Below are 17,047 nucleotides of genomic sequence, written 5' to 3'. Positions count from 1 at the left end.
TTTGCCGCTGAGCTAAATCCCCAGCCCCTAACCACCCATTGACTCTTAACTGGATTTTGATTGACCTGTTTTAATTTTGCTCTGGTCTGATTATAGAGCTTAAACATTGTTCATGATATATGCCTGTTCATTTTCCCCTGTTTGCTTTTTGAAAATGTATTTGATGTTTATGAGAGCAGTAAAGTATATATCCTTTTTAACTAAAAACACTCAAAACTTACAATTCAAAGGAATTTTCAGTTTATTATTCTTAGTCTTTACTTCTCTTAGCAGCTGTAGTGTATTCGCTGAGATTTGTTTAAAGAGTTAAAGCAGAATATATTGATTTCCAAGTGGACCAAATCATTGAATTTTATTAGTAAGAGAGAATTAAAGTTGAACCCTACAACTTAGAACTTATATTCTTCTTTGATAAGCTGCAGCCTGATCTTACACTGTTCTAAGCAAGTGGACTATAGTCCAAGCCCCACAAAAGATAACTTTTTTTTTCCTGAGACAGGATCTTGCTATGTAGTCCAGCTGGCCCTGGAGTCACTCTATAACCCGGGCGCGGCCCTCTAACTTGTGGCAATCCTCTTGCCTCAGCCTCTGGAGTGCTGAGATTACAAGGGTGTGCCACCACGCCTGGCCAACACTTTTTAATAGTTGGCTACATTTTAAAATTATAACTTCTGCATAGATTGGGTTAAACAAAATGTAGTATTAAAATTAATTTTACTTTTTTACTTTTGAAAAGTAACTAGACAATTTAAAGTGGTCACTAGAAAATTTAGTTACATTGGATTGCATTACATCTATTAGACCATGCTGATCTTAATGTAAAGGACATAGGTAAACATCTGTCAGTATTAGGTAGTATTGACTGTAAAATTATTTGAAGATACGTTGGTTTCTCCCACCTTCTAAGAATCCTTGTCGTAACAGTAAATATTTGCTAAGTCGTGTACATAATTCAGTCACCCTTTACCAGCAATCATCCTTGAGTAATAATGCAGCAAGTAGTTTCATTTACTTTGCTGCAATAAATGAAAACAATAACCTAACTCTTAAAAAATTCTGTACTTTTTAAAGAAAAATTACCTCAGTCTTATTTTTTGTTTTCTGTTGGATGTTTTAAGTTTTAGGCCGTGATGTTGCGTATTGAGATCCATTGTGTTTGTGTTTTCCAAGGATGTGTTTGCAAGTGTGACAAGATAGTGTTAGCATGCAGAATATGTTCTAAGATTACTTCGTTGACTCGTCTGCTTGTCTTTACACACAGAGCCTCACTCATGTGCTCTCTCATTGAGCAGATTATTCTGGAGACCAGGCTGGGGGATTAGATTTGTGATACAGACAAGGCAGGAGTCAAAGATCAAGTGTTAGACACCAGCCTAGGTCAGGAAGAATTGCCTGGGATGCTCGACAGTTTAGGAACCTAGCTAATATTCAATCCGTGTTTGCCACTGCTAGCAACAAGTCAGAACCTGAACCTAGGCTTTCAAGCTTTGGAAATTAGTCTTGAATAAACTATAATCCTGAGTCAGATAGACAGATGTGTTGCTCCAGTAGAAGCATGCAGTGCAGTGTTGTTTGTTGCTTAATTTTTTTGTTTTGAGGCCACACAGTACATGATCAAAACTAAAAAAATGGCTTCTGTACAATAGCATTACCAAACTTTGGTAATAAATCTTCAGACTTAGTATCCTACGTTCATTTTTTTTTTGAGACAGGGTCTCACTATGTAGTTTAGATTGGTGTTGAACTCACTATGTAGCTCATGCTGGTCTTAAATTCACAGTGATCCTCCTGCTTCAGCCTCTTGAGTGTTGTGATTTTAGGTGTGTGCCATCATGCACAAAGTTAGTTTTTGATTAATGGCCTTTTTTTTTTTTCTGTCCACGATGTAATCTAAGATTCCACACTATGTTTTTCCAAGTCTCTTTATTCTTCTCCAATTTGTGACGGTTCTCTGGTTTTTACTCCTTTTTCGTAATCTTGATGTTTTGAATAGTATTGGTGAGATTTTTTTTGACACTACTCACTTTGTCTTTTGTCTTGTGGTGATTTGACTGAGTTGTTGCATTGTTGGGAAGAATGCAGAGCGGCTGTGTGACCTCCGAGGTCGGTCACGTCGAGGGTTGACGATGGTGATGTTGGCATGTTTGACTGTGAGTCATATGGTCTTCAGCACTTGGTTGAAGTGGTTCCCGCGGGGTCTCTTCAGGGTAATGTTTGAGTCACATATATTGGCTTCTGAGTCCTAGGTGTTTTAGCACCTTTTTTCCTTTGTTAGTTGTTGATAGTTTGTCTTGCAACCTTTTGATAAATAGTTGATACTTGGCACGTAGTAGTCATTCAGTAAATAGTACTTCTGATTCTGGGAAACAAGTATGGATAAATAATTTACACTCTTCAATTCATAGTTTAAGTGTACCAGTAATAAAGTTTCTTTCCTTGTTATTTTGGTAAAAGGAGTCCTTTTCCTTTCCAAGTTTAAATTTTTTAAATTTTTAGAATTTTGTGGTACTGAGGGTTGAATGCAGGGACTTTCTTGTCAGGCGCTGTGCCACTGAGCTATATCCCCAGCGCCTTGAGCCCAGGGACGTTGAACTGAGCTACAGCCCCAGACTTTCCTTGTTTAAATTTTCTTGAGACAGGTTCTCATTGAGTCTCTAAGTTGCCCAAGCTGCACCCAAAATGTGATTTTCCTGCCTCAGCTGTCCAGTGTTCTGAGATCACAGTCATGTACCTGTGCTTGTGTTCTGTTTCATTTCGTCCCTTTAGCTGTCGTCATTCATTGAAACCTAAAGTATAGAATTCAGTATACAATTGAAGCTAGAGATCACAGAGAGACTTTCTGGTGTATAGAAATAAACGTTTATCTGAAAGTGTGCTGTTTGCTTCTACTATCAAGACTTTAGTCTTCGGAGTGTCTCTTATATTTTTTCTTTAGTTTCCATTGCTGCTTATTGTAGTCAGGGTTTAGAAGGGAAACAATGTAATACAGGCACATAATTTATAGGATTATTTATAATAGTCACCCAGAGAGTCGAATACAAAAGAGTGCAGGAAATCTGTCCACACACTAAAGACCGAAAGAATCCAGCTGAGGGCCTGAATCCCATTTCAGTGTCCTGCATGAGTCCAGTTGAAGACCTAGAGCCCATGACAGTCCCTCCCATAAGTCCAGCTGGAGGCCCAGAGCTATCCTGAGTGACAACAAGGATGAGAACAGCCGAGTTCATATCAAGAAAACCAGCACAGCAAGCTTCTCCAGGAGAACCAACGGCCCCTCTTCCTGTCCAGTTCTTTTTTTTTTTTTTTTTGGTCTTTTTGAAACAGGGTCTCACTGTGCAGTTCAAGCTGATCTTGAACTCATTTTGTGGTCTAGGCTGGCTCAAACTCACAACAATCCTCCTGCCTCAGCCTCTTGAGTGCTGGGATTATAGGCATATATCACCATGCCCAGCAAAACAATGCACACATTATTTAAAAAAATTTTTTTTGGTATCGGAAATTGAACTCAGGATCCTGCACTTGGCAGACAGGCACTGTACCGCTGAGCTATGTCCCCGAGCCCTATCTTACAGTTTTGAGTGAAAAAAAAAGTAAAATGGATCTGTAAGGTTGTGTCTCTTGTGGAAGTTCTTTGCCTCTTCTAGCTTCTGGAGGCCACCTGCCTTCTCTGTCTGTGGCCCCTGTGTTGGTCAGTTTTCCCATTGCTGAGACAAGTATCCCACCCCAGCCTAAAGGATGAGAGGATTATTTCGGCTTCTAATTTCTGAGGTCTCAGCCCATGTTCAGGTGGCTGCAAGGTGTGAGCATCATGGTAGTGGGGGGTCACTACTCATCTCCTGGTGTCTGGGAAAGAACTGGAAGAGCTGGAGGGGAGGGGCCCAGGGCCCAGATGCAGTCCCCAAGGCCACACCCTCCTGTCCTCCAACTGTGCCCTTCTTTCTAAGAGCTCTTTTAGCTGTGAACTCATCAATGCATGGGAGCAAAAATGAGTTTGTTCTACTTTCCTCTTACTCAAGTCAGAAGCCCGTTTCAGAAACACACACTGTGTGTATTTTTCCTCTCCCTGAGTTTGGTAATGCAGTGAAGTTGACAATCAGGATTAACCGGCACAGACTTTTTTCTCTCATTTAAATCTAACAGCCTAACATCTTTCCTCTCCGATCTCCTACCTCCTTGTAATTATATTGGACCCACTTGCATAATCCAAGTAAGCTCCTCATTTAAAAATCATTCATCGCATCTATAAAGTTCCCTGTAGCATGGAAGGAAACTTAGGCAACATTCTAGTAGAGTGTAGACAGCTTTGGGAGGCCATTACTTCATTTACCATACTAAACAGCCATCCATCCCTGGAGCTGCTACCTTCCTTTTGGGGTTCATCCTAGGATTCCCAGTTGGCGGTGTGCTCAGGTCCTCCTCTCATGTATCCTGGACGTGCTTGCATTAGACTTCTGCTCTTACTCTTCAGTTTAATTATTCTTGCTACACCAGATGGCACCTGGATTCATTCCTTATGTAACCTTTTGGCATCATTTGATGTTTAAGACCACTCTCTTCAAATTCTCTAATTTCTTTTTCTTGAATTTGTTTTCTTTTCCTTTCTGGCTGCTTCCTTTTCTGTCCTTTTTTGTAAGTTTGTCATTCTTCATCTTTCTCCTAAGCTTTCCCCTGGGTCTGTGTTCAGCTGCCATTTCTTCTGTGTATCCTCCTCAGACCCCAATGCCCTGTGTGGTCAGTCTCATATTAGCGTTCCAGCTACTATCAGACGTGTTTCCAGTATATAGGTGATTGACCACTTCAAGACATAGTGTCTGGGGGCTAGGGATTTAGCTCAGCGGCAAAAGCGCCTGCCTGGCAAGCTCAAGGTCGTGAGTTCGGTTCCTGGTCTCGGAGAAAAACCAAAACCAAAAAACCAAAAAAAAAAAAAAAAAAAAGACATAGTGTCTGTTTGTCACAGAACGCTCCTCAACATGTCCAAAACAGAGCTTATGCCCTGTTTCATTTGACGGCACATGTATCCATTATTTCTCTTGTATATTGTATTAGTCAGTTTTTTCTTTCTTTTTTTTTTTTTTTGGTACTGGAAATTGAACTCATGATCTTAGGCTTGCCAGGCAAGTGCTTATGCCGCTGAGCTACATCCCCGGCCCCCAGTCATTTTCTTCTGCTTTGCTGTTACGTAAGTCAGAAGCTGAGAGTACTTCTGGACATCGCTTTGTGTTTTTTCCTCTCTCATACTGTTGAGTCCCTGTTTGTACTGTTTAATGCAGTACTTATCTCTTGTCTTTGGGGGGTGCCCTCCAAAAGTTCCAGTGGCTGCCTAAGACTTGCTAGTACTGAACTCTACTATTTTCCTGTGCACATTACCAGTGATAAGGTTTACTGTGTAGATAAGGCACAGTTAGATGTTAACAACTATAACTAATAGTAAAATTAACCAATTATAACAGTATACTCTAATAAAGTGCCCAGCATTAATACCCTTGCATTTTGGAGCCATTATTAAGTTAAATGAAGGAAAGTTGATCACAAGCACTGTGATAAAGTCAGTTGGATAAATGAAAAGGACACTAAGGGATGGCACTGGGCCATAGCATTCACTGTCTTTAGCTATTTTTTTAATCACCTCTTTAAAGTGCTTTTGTTCCACCTTGTGCTTCCACTGTGATGCACTGCCTCATCTAGACCCAAAGGTGTGGGGCCGGTCAGTCATGCCCTGTATGAGTAGCACATACAGATTCTTGTCTGAGGCAGGTCAGAGTGGGATGGCATGAGATTGCATACGATATCAGATTTCTGAGAGTGGGATGCAATGTAGAACTTCTGAATTGATTCTGGAACTTTCTATGTAATATTTTGGGGCTGTGGTTGGCTGTGTGCTATGGTTTGGTTGTGTATCCCTGAGAGGTCCATAAAGGCTTTGTCCCCAGGGTGGTGCTTTTGGCAGGTACTGAATCTTTAGGAGGTGGGACCTAAAGGAAGGACTTTGAGTTACTGGGGGGTGTGTCCTTGAAGAGGACTGTGTAAGCACAGGCCCTTTTTCTGTTGCTTCCTGGCTTATGATATGTGAGTTGTGATAGAAAAATGCAATGTGCATTTAAATTTTAAAATGTATTGCAGTAATAGATGTATCACTGTTAATACCTTTAAAAATATTCCCTAGTGCTCCTCTCTGCTTCAAACACAATTATCCCATCATTCTTGCCACTTACTGAAGCAGTTCTGGAAATCCTTTTTTTTTGGTCTTTTTTGAGACAGGGTCTTGCCATGCAGTTCAGGCTGGCTTTGAGCTCACTTTGAGCTCACTTTGAGCTCACTTTGTAGCCCAGGTGGGTCTTGGACTCGCAACAATCTTCCTGCCTCAGTCTCCCGAGTGCTGGGGTTACAGGTGTGCACCACCACGACTGGCTGGAAATCCTTTTCCATGAGTGTCTTTAGGTGTACTAGCCTGGCGGCTATGAATGGATTTGAAATGTGTACTTGCATGGCCATTTTGACTTTGAGGAAGAGCCAGAAGTCACAGGATGTCATATCTGGTGAATAAGATGGTGAGGACACACCATACTGTATTTATGAGCCTGGCTTTCCATGGGATGGCACTGGGCCACAGCATTCACTGTCTTTAGCTATTTTTTTAATCACCTCTTTAAAGTGCTTTTGTTCCACTTTGTGCTTCCTCTGTGGTGCGCTGCCTCATCTAGGCCCAAAGGTGCGGGGCCAGTCAGTCATGCCCTGAAATCGTCAATACTGTGAGCCAAAAATATCTTTTTCTCTTCATAACTTACCTCTGGTGTTTTGTTGTAGTAGTGGAAAGCTAACACACCACAGGTAACTGGAAGCACAGGAAGAGGAATTACTATATCTCCTAAATTTCTTCCATTGTATCCTTCTTTCTGTATTCACTGCCTCTGTTTTAATTTGTTACTGTTCTTTCTCTACAGATTTTCTTTATAGGTAGACTTTCCAGTGTTTCCTTCCAGTTAATTATCTACACTGCTTTCAGTGGTTGTTTCTTTTTTTGTCAATATGCAACTTTTTTTTTTTTTTTTTTTTGAGACAGGGTCTCATTAAGTTGCTTGAACTGATTTTAAATCTTCAATATTTCCAGTTAGCTTTGCTATAATATCTGAAGTTCTTACAGTATATTCATGGTTTGGCTTGAATCTGTCAATCTCAAGCTAATCTTTCTTTTCTGGTCAGCCAAATTTGAAGTACTTAAGTTCCCTAATCCCTACATTTCTACTTGGAATGCCCTTCTTTTTTTTTTAGTTTCTTATCAGGCTTCAAATCTTAGCTGGAAATTTTTTCCTTCAGGAGCACTGGATTGCTTGTGGTTTGGTGCTGTCCCATACATGGCTGGTGAATCCCAAATAAAGTCTTTAAATTTTTAATTTGCCTAGGTTTACCTTTTAATAATATGTATTGCCAAATTGCTCTTCAGAAAGGCCTTATTTTATCCAAGTCTTACATTGATTTCCTTTGTGACCCCCCCACCCCACTAGACAGGTACTTTTTTATTGAATTTTTTAAAAAAAAATTAAGTTTTTACAGTAATACCCACTTCTTTATAATACACATTGCATATATTATCCTTTCATTTGTTGTTATTAATTTTTTTGATTTTTAAGGTACAGACATTTAAAATTTCTTTAAATATGTCATTCTTTCAGTACAATTTTAGAAATTTTGTCAACATTCCAAGATTATATTCATCTATCCCTACTATGATTTTTAAAATTGGGGGATAAACCCCGGAATACCACCATTTTTTGATCTAAATAAATATAACTAAATCTAGACCACTTAAAGAAGTTGCTGAGGTCTTAATTTCCTGATTAAGCTAAACATGTAGATTAGGAAGGATTATCTCATGTGCTGTATGCTGATGGAACAAAGAATGTGTGACATTTCTTTTTATCCCTCTGGTGCTTGTTTATGCTTAGTAAGAATTGTAGTACTTTAGGATAAAAAAAGACCTAGAGACTTTTCTCTTCTCCTTTACTGTGTATATGTGACAAAAATACTGTGTTAGCGCTGAGCTACATCCCCAATCCTTTTTGTTTTTTATTTTACACACACACACACACACACACACACACACACACACACGCACACACATTATAATTTCGGGGATGTCAGGTATTTAACACAGGGCTTCCTGCATGCTAAGCCTAAGCTCTACCTGTGACCTTTATCGCCACTCCCCTCCCTTATATTTTAGATATATGAAAAACTGACACTGATAATTTGACTTAATCAAGGCTTAAAATTATGCTGTGGGGGGCTGGGGATTTAGCTCAGCGGCACAGTGCCTGCCTGGCTAGTACGAGGTCTTCAGTTTGATTCCCGGTACCGGAAAAAAACCAAAAACCAAAAAAAAAAAAATTAGGCTGTGACCCCAAGTTTGGTCTTCTTCTTACTGATTAGTGATCAGTAAATATAGTGATTCAAAAATTAGTATACTTGTAGAATAAAGTCATACAATAAAATTTTGGTAAATATGTTCATTCTATCTTTTCTTTCATTCTCTAACATATATCATAACTAGTGTCTCTAAGTCCCTTTCCATGTATGTTTATGTTACTTTTAGAATTTATGTGTCTGTTAAAATTTGGAACTTGCTCAATGTAGTTTTAAATGCTTTAGGTGAGAGAGTTTTCATGTGTCAAACTTAGCTCATTAGTATAATAATTTCCAATATTATACTGCTTATATTTCTGATATATAAATTTACATGTCTGTTATATAAAGAGTGATCCTGAGATAATATAGTCTCATGTACTCAATTTTAGGTCTGCTAAGCACTGTTTACTTGAACACCATCAAACATTAGCTCCTGGAGTACATAATTCTTCACTCATTGAGGCAAATAACTAAAATAATATAAAACAGACTTGTGGGTTGCTTAATCCCTAACTTTAATATTTCTCCTAATAATTTAATATCTCTCCTAATAATTCCTAAGAATTATTTCTGTTGTAAAAATCATTTTGTTATTATTACCTGAATCCATGAGCATGTAAGGTTTTTTAGAAAAACTTCAGCCAATTTGGTATACATGATTTAGGTTAATTCTCATATTGAGCTTTTTTTTTTTTTTTTTGTCTTTTTGAGACAGGGTCTCGCTATGCAGTTCAGGCTGGCTTTGAGCTCACTTTGTAGCCCAGGCTGGTCTTGAACTCCTAAAGATCCTCCTATCTCAGCCTCTGAATGCTGGGATTACAGGCGTGGGCCACCATGCTCGGCCTGAGCTGTTGTTTTGATGTGAAAATTTATGTTAATTTTATTACAGTTCATCACAGTACTTACTCAATTAAAGATTGTATATTTTAGTTTCATTTAGTATTTATTTAGCATGTTGGAGTTCAGAAAATATTTGTGCTGTTCTGTTCAGTAAAGATGCCCACTGTGCCCAGTGTATTTAATTCTGGTAGGAGAGACTGCGTGAAAAGTTGTATGGGATGTGTGAGGGGCTAGGGGAATTTTGGGCTTTGTATGCGTGCTGGAGAGTGACAAGAACAAGCTGTGGAGTTTGAGCTGGCTTTCCCTCCCTCCTCCGGTCCCTCCTTCTCTCCCTCCTTCTCTCCCGCCTTCTCTCCCGCCTTCTCTCCCTCCTTCTCTCCCTCCTTCTCTCTCTTTCCTTTTCCTGTTCCTTTCTTTTCCTGTCCTGTTTTTTCTTACCTTCTTTTCTTTTTGGTGCTGAGGATTAAACCCAAGGCCTTTGCACTGAGTTACATGTCCAAGTGTTTTTGTTTTTATTTTGAGTCAGGATCTTGCTCAGTGGCTCAGCTTGGGCTCTTACGTGTGATCCTTTTGCCTCAGCTTCTTGAATACCTGGCATTACAGGCACGTACCTCCACAGCTGTCTTAATCTTGGATTTTCAGAAAGAAAAATGCCATGGTTAGATTTTTATAAACATCATGGCAGGTTTTATCATCAGTATGCAATTCATGAGTGTCACCAATCTCCTTGTTACCAGGTAATCATCTTTTAAGTGATCATCATGATTATGATGGTGTTAAGTAATGAATGGGTAATGGTGGATCTTAGAAATATTACAAAATGTCCATTGGAAATGAGCCATATTATCTGGCTGGCTGCTTTGGTATGTGTATATAAATATAAGTAAATTTTAGGATAAACAAAATATCTCAAGTTGCTCTATAAAATAATAGTATGTATTATTATTCTTTTTTTTTGTTTTGTTTTGTTTTCTCCGGTACTGGGAACCGAACTCACGACCTTGCACTTGCCAGGCAGGCGCTTTTGCCCTGAGCTAAATCCCCAGCCCCTGTATTATTATTCTTAATGATGCTTTATTTGCATTTCTGTTGTATTAATCTTCTAGCCTGGGGTGGTGGCACATGTCTGTAGTCCCAGCGTTCAGGAGGCTGAGGCAGGAGGATCCTTTCGAGTTCAAAGCCAGCCTGGGCTACAAAGTGAGCTCAAGGCCAGTCTGAACTGTATAGCGAGACCCTGTCTCAAAAAGACAACCCCCCAAACAAAACAAAACAAAACAAAAAAAAACTTCTCATAGAAATTGATGTGGACTAACTACTTTCTTTCCTTTTTTATTTCTTCCCTCTGTTCTTCCCTTTCTGTCTTTCTCTCTTTCTTTCTTCTTCTTTCTTCTTTCTCTGTCTGTCTTGTCTTTTATATTTTTCTTTTTGATGGTCAGGATTAATCCCAAGGCCTTTGTATTGAGCTACATCCCTTCCTTAATATTGATTATTTATGTATTTATTTATTTTGGACAGGGTTTGGCTGGCCTTAAATTCCCTGCGTAGCCCAGTCTGGCCTCAAACTCAAAGCAACCCTCCTGCCTCAGCCTCCCGAGTCCTTTATTACAGCTGTGCCCCACCATGCCCTGTCCCCAGTCCTCAGTATTGAAACCTTGAGTAACTGCTCTGTGTTCTAGTTGCTGAGTCAAGGCATAGGGTATAAATTGAAACCATTTGTTGCTGCACATCTCCTAACTCTTCTGGAAGCTGTTCTCAGAAATGCCATTTCTTAGGATTTCTTTAAGGTTCTTGGACTACATTCTTTCTTCCCCTCTCTCTTTCCTCTATGCATTCTCTGGGCAATTTCCCTGTTCTAACGATTTAAATTGCCACCTGTTGGACTCATAAATCTCGTCCAGATCTCTCTTCTGGGTTGAGACTTCAGCACCCCTGTCAACCTGTCCCAAACTGCACTCTTAGTCCAATTCTTCCATAGTCTGCTTGCACCACAAACCTCTGCTCTTATCTTGTAGATTTCCTGTCTTGAACTCTGTGTTGTAATAAGAATAGCACTTGGTTAAGTACTTGCTGTCTGCCTCAGGCAGTGTGCACATTACTTTCCTTGTCTAATTTAATTTCACCACATCCGTTTGGAGTGGATATTATTATCCTGTTTTGTTTACGGAATTTTGAGAAGTGATGTGTCCCAGGGCACACAGCTTGGAAATAGCAGATCTGATACTTGAACCCTTCTCTCTCCAAGACCAAGTTTGTGGCTATGTATGAGAGGTGCTGCAGTCCCTTTTATGTTACTTCCTACTAGTGCAGAGGTACTCCAGATCTTTTTTTTTTTTTTTTTTTTGGTTTTGGTTTTGGTTTTTTTCCGGTACCAGGAGTTGAACTCATGACCTTGCCCTTGCCAGGCAAGCGCTGTGCTGCTGAGCTAAATCCCCAGCCCCTGGTACTCCAGATCTTACCGTATTACAGAGCCCTTTCCATCTGAGCCTTTCCAGTTTGGTATGCAGTCAAGGATATAAAGACAACAGTAATAGTAAGAAGTTATCACTTCCAACTTCTGGGTCTGTCTCATTGTTTGACTGTTTGAAAATATGGGTTTCTTAGGTACAAGTGTGTCAAGTTCTCTCAGTGTATAGTTGTATTTCGTTTTTCTGTGCCCTCTTTCATTTAAGGCTGCTATACTGAGATGTGTGCTTAGCCCCTGGCTTTAGGATGTCTTCTCATATAGTGGTCTTAGTTTGGAATTCCTTTATCGGCCCCTCCTGTCTTTACCCACCCCCTGCTTGGCAATCTTCTTACTTTAAGAATTTAGCTTAAGCATCACCTAAGTAGTTTTCTTGACCTTCCCTTTCTCTGGGCTGGATGAAGTCCCCTTGCACTGTGTCCTTTATCATTACATACGTAGAACAACATTTATAGTGTCACAGTGTGTTGATATTTGTATTTCAGTCATTCTGAATGAGCATTTTGACATGGGCATAATGTCTGAGATGTTTTTGTGTCCACAATGCCTAGTGAGCTTTTACTGAGTTATTGCCTAACTGAATTACTGAATGGTTGCTTTTATTTCTGGTGTCAGCTTTTCCAGATGGTGAAAACCTAAGAACACTGTACACTATTTTTTCAATTTGAGGGGCTAATATAATTGATCATTAATCATAAGATTAAAAGATAGTTTTCCTCTTTCTATTGTCATATAGCACAACAGCCAAACTGTACCACTGATAATTTAAAAAGCTATAACAGCTTTGTTTCTATGTTTTATTTTGTTTTGTTCTAAGACAGGGTCTCGCCAGGTAGATCAGGAGGCTGGCCTTAAACTCACTATGTAGCCCAGGTTGGCCTTGAACACGCAGAAATTGTCCTGCCTCAGCCCCAGGAGTGCTAGGATTACTGGCATTCACTACCATGCCCAACCATAACAGCTGTTATTAAAAACTATAACAACATGTACACTTTACATGTGTTAAATAGGTTGCACTTTTTTATTACATTAAAAGTTGCAGCTGAGTATAGAGCTCAGAGGCTCAGTGCCTTGCTGGGCAAGCACAGGTCCTGAATTTGATTGCTGGTACAAAAAAAAAAAAAAAAAGCTGCATAGTATTTGGAGTTTTAGGTTAATGTTAACTTTTTAAACCCATTTTGCTCTCCAAGTATAAATTTAATGGTTTGCTCTCAGGCATTGTAGTAATTCGTGCTGTGATTTTTATTTGCACTACTAATGTTATGTTTATTCACTGAGGGGCTTTAATTACTTCAAATACTTAATTAAAGCTTTTTTCTAAGTTTATAACATAATTTTAAAATTTCACTAGTTAAAGGGTAGTCTGAGTACAAATAGAAATCGAGAGACTTATTTCTTGTCAGTCTTGGTGTGATTGTAGTTTTGCAAAGCGATTTTCATCAATGAAAGACTTTTTTGCTTTGTTTGAACTTAATAGCTTATTTAAAAAGGCAAGCTCTTAAGATAAAAATTAACATCATGGTAGCTTTAAGAGCAGTGTCAAGGCTGAGGCTATAGCTGAGTGGCAGAGCATAGGCTTAGCCTGTGTAGGACCCAGAGTTTGATCCACAGCATCGTGAAAGTAAAGCAAAATACAGTCAAACAGACAAAATAAAAGCACTGTTAGAGTGTTAATGTTAAAGTGCGCCATATATATATATATATATATATGAAAGTTCTTAAATTGAAATATTGACAAAAATGGAGGAAATATATGTTGTCTATATAATAATGAATGAGGGGTCATTTTCCTTTCAAAAAACACAGTATGTGAAAGAGTTCCATGATGTTTTTCTGCAATTGCTGACGTAGCAGATATTTCTTTGTAGCACGATCTTGGACTTCTAGAGTAGGCTGTTGTCTGCTTCCTTCCCTTGCTGCAAGTGTGTCCCCTTTTGAATGGTTATCCCACATTACTGAAATTCTCTCTCCAAGTCTGGGTTTTTTTCTTTCTGTGTCCTAAGACTTAATGATGGCCAAGAACTGTAGCTTTTTGTTTGCTACTGTATATTGAGTGCTAAATATTTTTAGGATAAATAATGCAAAATAAGCAAAAAACATGGATTATTCCCCAGAAGTAATTGTTTGGGATCATGGTGATGTTCAGAACACTGTAGACCTTGGAATGTATTGTAAATTAGTACAGAACAGTTAACATGGATTTAGTGTTAAGATTATTTTAAACTAATTCACTGTGCTTCTAGTAATTTGAATTATCTAAAAATATTTAAAATGCTCATCCATGCGTGGTGGCGCACTCCTGTAATCCCAGTACTCAGAGGCTGAGGCAGGAGGATCATTGCAAGTTAGAGATCAATCTGGGCTACAAAGTGAGCTCAAGGATAGTCTGAACTGCATAGCAAGACCCTGTCTCAAAAAGACCAAAAAAAAAAGCAAGCTCTATTATTCGTCTTCTGTGTATAATACTTTACTATATTTTGCTTAAAAAATCATTTTGTATTTAAGTCTTGTTCTGTCATGTTTATTATTCTATTAATTATCCAATTCATAATTATGAATTATTCAAACAAAATAATAAAATTAGATTCTAAATATCTCATAGCTTCCTTAAGAAGTAAATTCATAGCCAAGTGTGGTGGCACACGCCTGTAATCCCAGCACTCAGGAGGCTGAGGCAGGAGGATTGTTGCGAGTTCGAGACCAGCTTGGGCTACCAAGTGAGCTTAAGGCCAGCCTGAGGTGCATAGAGAGACCCTGTCTTAAAAAAGATCAAAAAAAAAAAAAAAGTAAATTCATGTTTTGTGTATTGATAATGAAGATAAAATTTTCACATGGCTATAGGTACCTGGACCTGACCGATGACCTTGTCTCTATAAATTCATAATCTGTGGGTCTCTGTAGTATTTCTACTAGTATCATCACCAGCTGGTTAGGGACTAGTATCATCACCTCAGCTGGCCTGAGGATGCTGGTATTGTGGTTTTCCTTATTCTTAGGTTGAGTCAAGTAGAGATAGAACTTCATTTATTACCCTTGGTGGGCACGTAGTGATTGAAACATTTAGGAAAGACCAAGCCTCCTGTATAGCAAAGGAAGTAAACATTGGATTTCACTTAGTAAAAGTCCAAGAAGTTGAGGCTGCACATAATTTCGCTTCTGATATGTGTCCAGTCTTAAGTCTTTTTTTTGGTGGCGGGGGATCTTTTTGAGACTACGCAGTTCAGGGTGGCCTTGAACTCAACTTCGTAGCCCAGGTTGGCCTGGAACTTGGAGCAGTCCTCCTGCCTCAGCATCTGGAGTCCTGGGACTAGGGTGTGCGCCCCCACCTCCCACACCAGCAGTCTTTCTATTCTGTCTCGTTTTGCTTTCTCCACAGTGGCCTTCTTGCTGATAGTGGGACACGCCCAAGTGTTCCTACTTCAGTTTCTTTACATTGGCTCTTCTCTCTTCCCTCAGATGCCTGTGTAATAATTCCTTCCTCCCGAGGCTTTGCTGGTATTTTATCTTCGCATGAGGCCCTTCCTCATTGTCCTGTATCACTGCCTCTACCTCCCACCCCTCTTCCTGCCCCCTTTATCTTGCTCTGCTTTTCCCTTTGTACTTACTGACCTTGTAACATGCATGTAATTTGCATTACATGTAACTTACTCATATCCTTATTCTCTCTTGCCACGGAAACATAAGCTTAATTAGGAAGAGTTTCTTTATGTATATTCTTGTTTTGTTGTGGAAGTTTGCTGTAATTGGCCAGTGGATCTTTCCTTATTTTTTATTTGGTCTTTTTGAGACTTGGTCTGGCTGTGTAGTTCAGGCTGACCTTGAGCTCATTTTGTAGCCCAGGCTGGTCTTGAATTTGCAGTGATCCTCCTGCCTCAGCCTGTGGAGTGCTGGGATTACAGGCATGCGCCACCGCGCCTGGCCGGCCAGTGGATCTTAAGTGCCCAGAACACTGGTACCTGGTATATAGAAGTTGGTCGGCAATGATTTAATAAATGTGTTACATTTATTAAACCTGGGAAATGTGTTACAAAATGAACCGATGACAGTGGTCCTATAAAGTGGAGATTCACTCCTTACTGAAGCTTGTTTCAGTCCCAAGCGGAGCCTCTGCACATGGAAAAGGCACATGGGCTATAAAATGAGCTCAAAGTCAGCCTGAACTACAGAGCGAGACCAAGTCTGAAAAAGACCAAAAAAAAGAAAGATCCACTGGCCAATTACAGCACAAAAGGGAATGTGTTACATTAAAAGGTTCCTAGGAATTAGTTGCTTTAGTTTCTGGTGCTGAATCTATAATTGACTGGTGGTATAACTAAAACATTGAGTCTTTAACTGTGATAAATAACTTGGGATTACAGTCCGTCTCCCTGCCTCCCTTTCAGTCTTTCCTTAAATTATCTACTGCATGATTTTACTTTGTTTAGAGAGCAGAAGGATTACATTTAAAGATATTTTTGATAAATTTTGCTTTTGAATCTGTGTTTTGTTGTTGTATTTCATATCACCCAGGAGATTGTTATATATAGTAGGTTCTTCTTAAGTGTTGCTTCAGTGAATGAATTTCTTTTAGCTATACTAGATTAACAGAGAGTGACTTTTTTATTTTCTTACTGTTTTAAGAAAGGTGACTCTCGTGATGGTGGGACTGGACAATGCTGGTAAAACGGCAACAGCGAAGGGGATCAAAGGAGGTGAGCTGATGGATTATCCACTTAACTATGTTCAGTTGCTTTATTTGAAACTACATGGGGACACTGTACTGCCTTTCTTTATGTTCTTCATATCCCTGTGACCAGTATGAATGAACTCTGGCTTCATGGCAGCAGCCTATTACCATGTTTTTGATGTGAATAGATACAGAGCTCCTTGATTATCTAGGAGGGCTTATAATTGTCTTTAAGTAATAGGAAGAAAAAAATAATATATTCTTTCCTGTAAGGGTACCCATCTTCTACTTGTATTTTATTGACCAAAATTTAGTCACATGAAATGGAGGTGCAGTTAACTAGCATAGCCATCTTTTGATGCTTTTTAAAATATGATATGTAATTTTTTACAGTGATATTAAGGATGGCCTCTGTGCCATTAAGTAGCTTTGTACCATATATATTAAATTCCTGACATGTATTTAGTTGGTTAGTGTTCACTTAATGCTCTTCCATACAATGTAGCAATATCCAGGGCGGTGAGTGTGCTGGGCACTGCAAATACATCATCAGCGAGGGGTCGGAAGCATATGAACTGTGTGAAAAGGTTTCAGGTATTTGTTCTTGAAAGCCAGTGTGACAAGATAGCATGTATATCGAATAGTTGGAGAGCTTTTATTTACTAATGCCTTACAGC

General features: G+C 39.2%; 1 protein-coding gene across 1 annotated transcript in view; it reads left to right on the top strand.

Moving 5' to 3' along the window:
* The window catches only part of Arl13b (ADP-ribosylation factor-like 13B), a gene marked incomplete in the record, with an annotated part of 75,626 nt that overhangs the window by 1,409 nt on the left and 57,170 nt on the right, over positions 1–17,047 (top strand). The window contains 1 exon segment of the mRNA XM_005375514.2: positions 16,325–16,395. Coding sequence (XP_005375571.2) covers positions 16,325–16,395 — 71 coding nt within the window.

The sequence above is a fragment of the Chinchilla lanigera genome, unplaced genomic scaffold, assembly GCF_000276665.1.
Source record: "Chinchilla lanigera isolate Chin_1 unplaced genomic scaffold, ChiLan1.0 scaffold00006, whole genome shotgun sequence".
Taxonomy (NCBI): Eukaryota; Metazoa; Chordata; class Mammalia; order Rodentia; family Chinchillidae; genus Chinchilla; species Chinchilla lanigera.
Note: the sequence above shows the minus strand (reverse complement) of the source record. Positions and strands in the feature narration are given on the sequence as shown.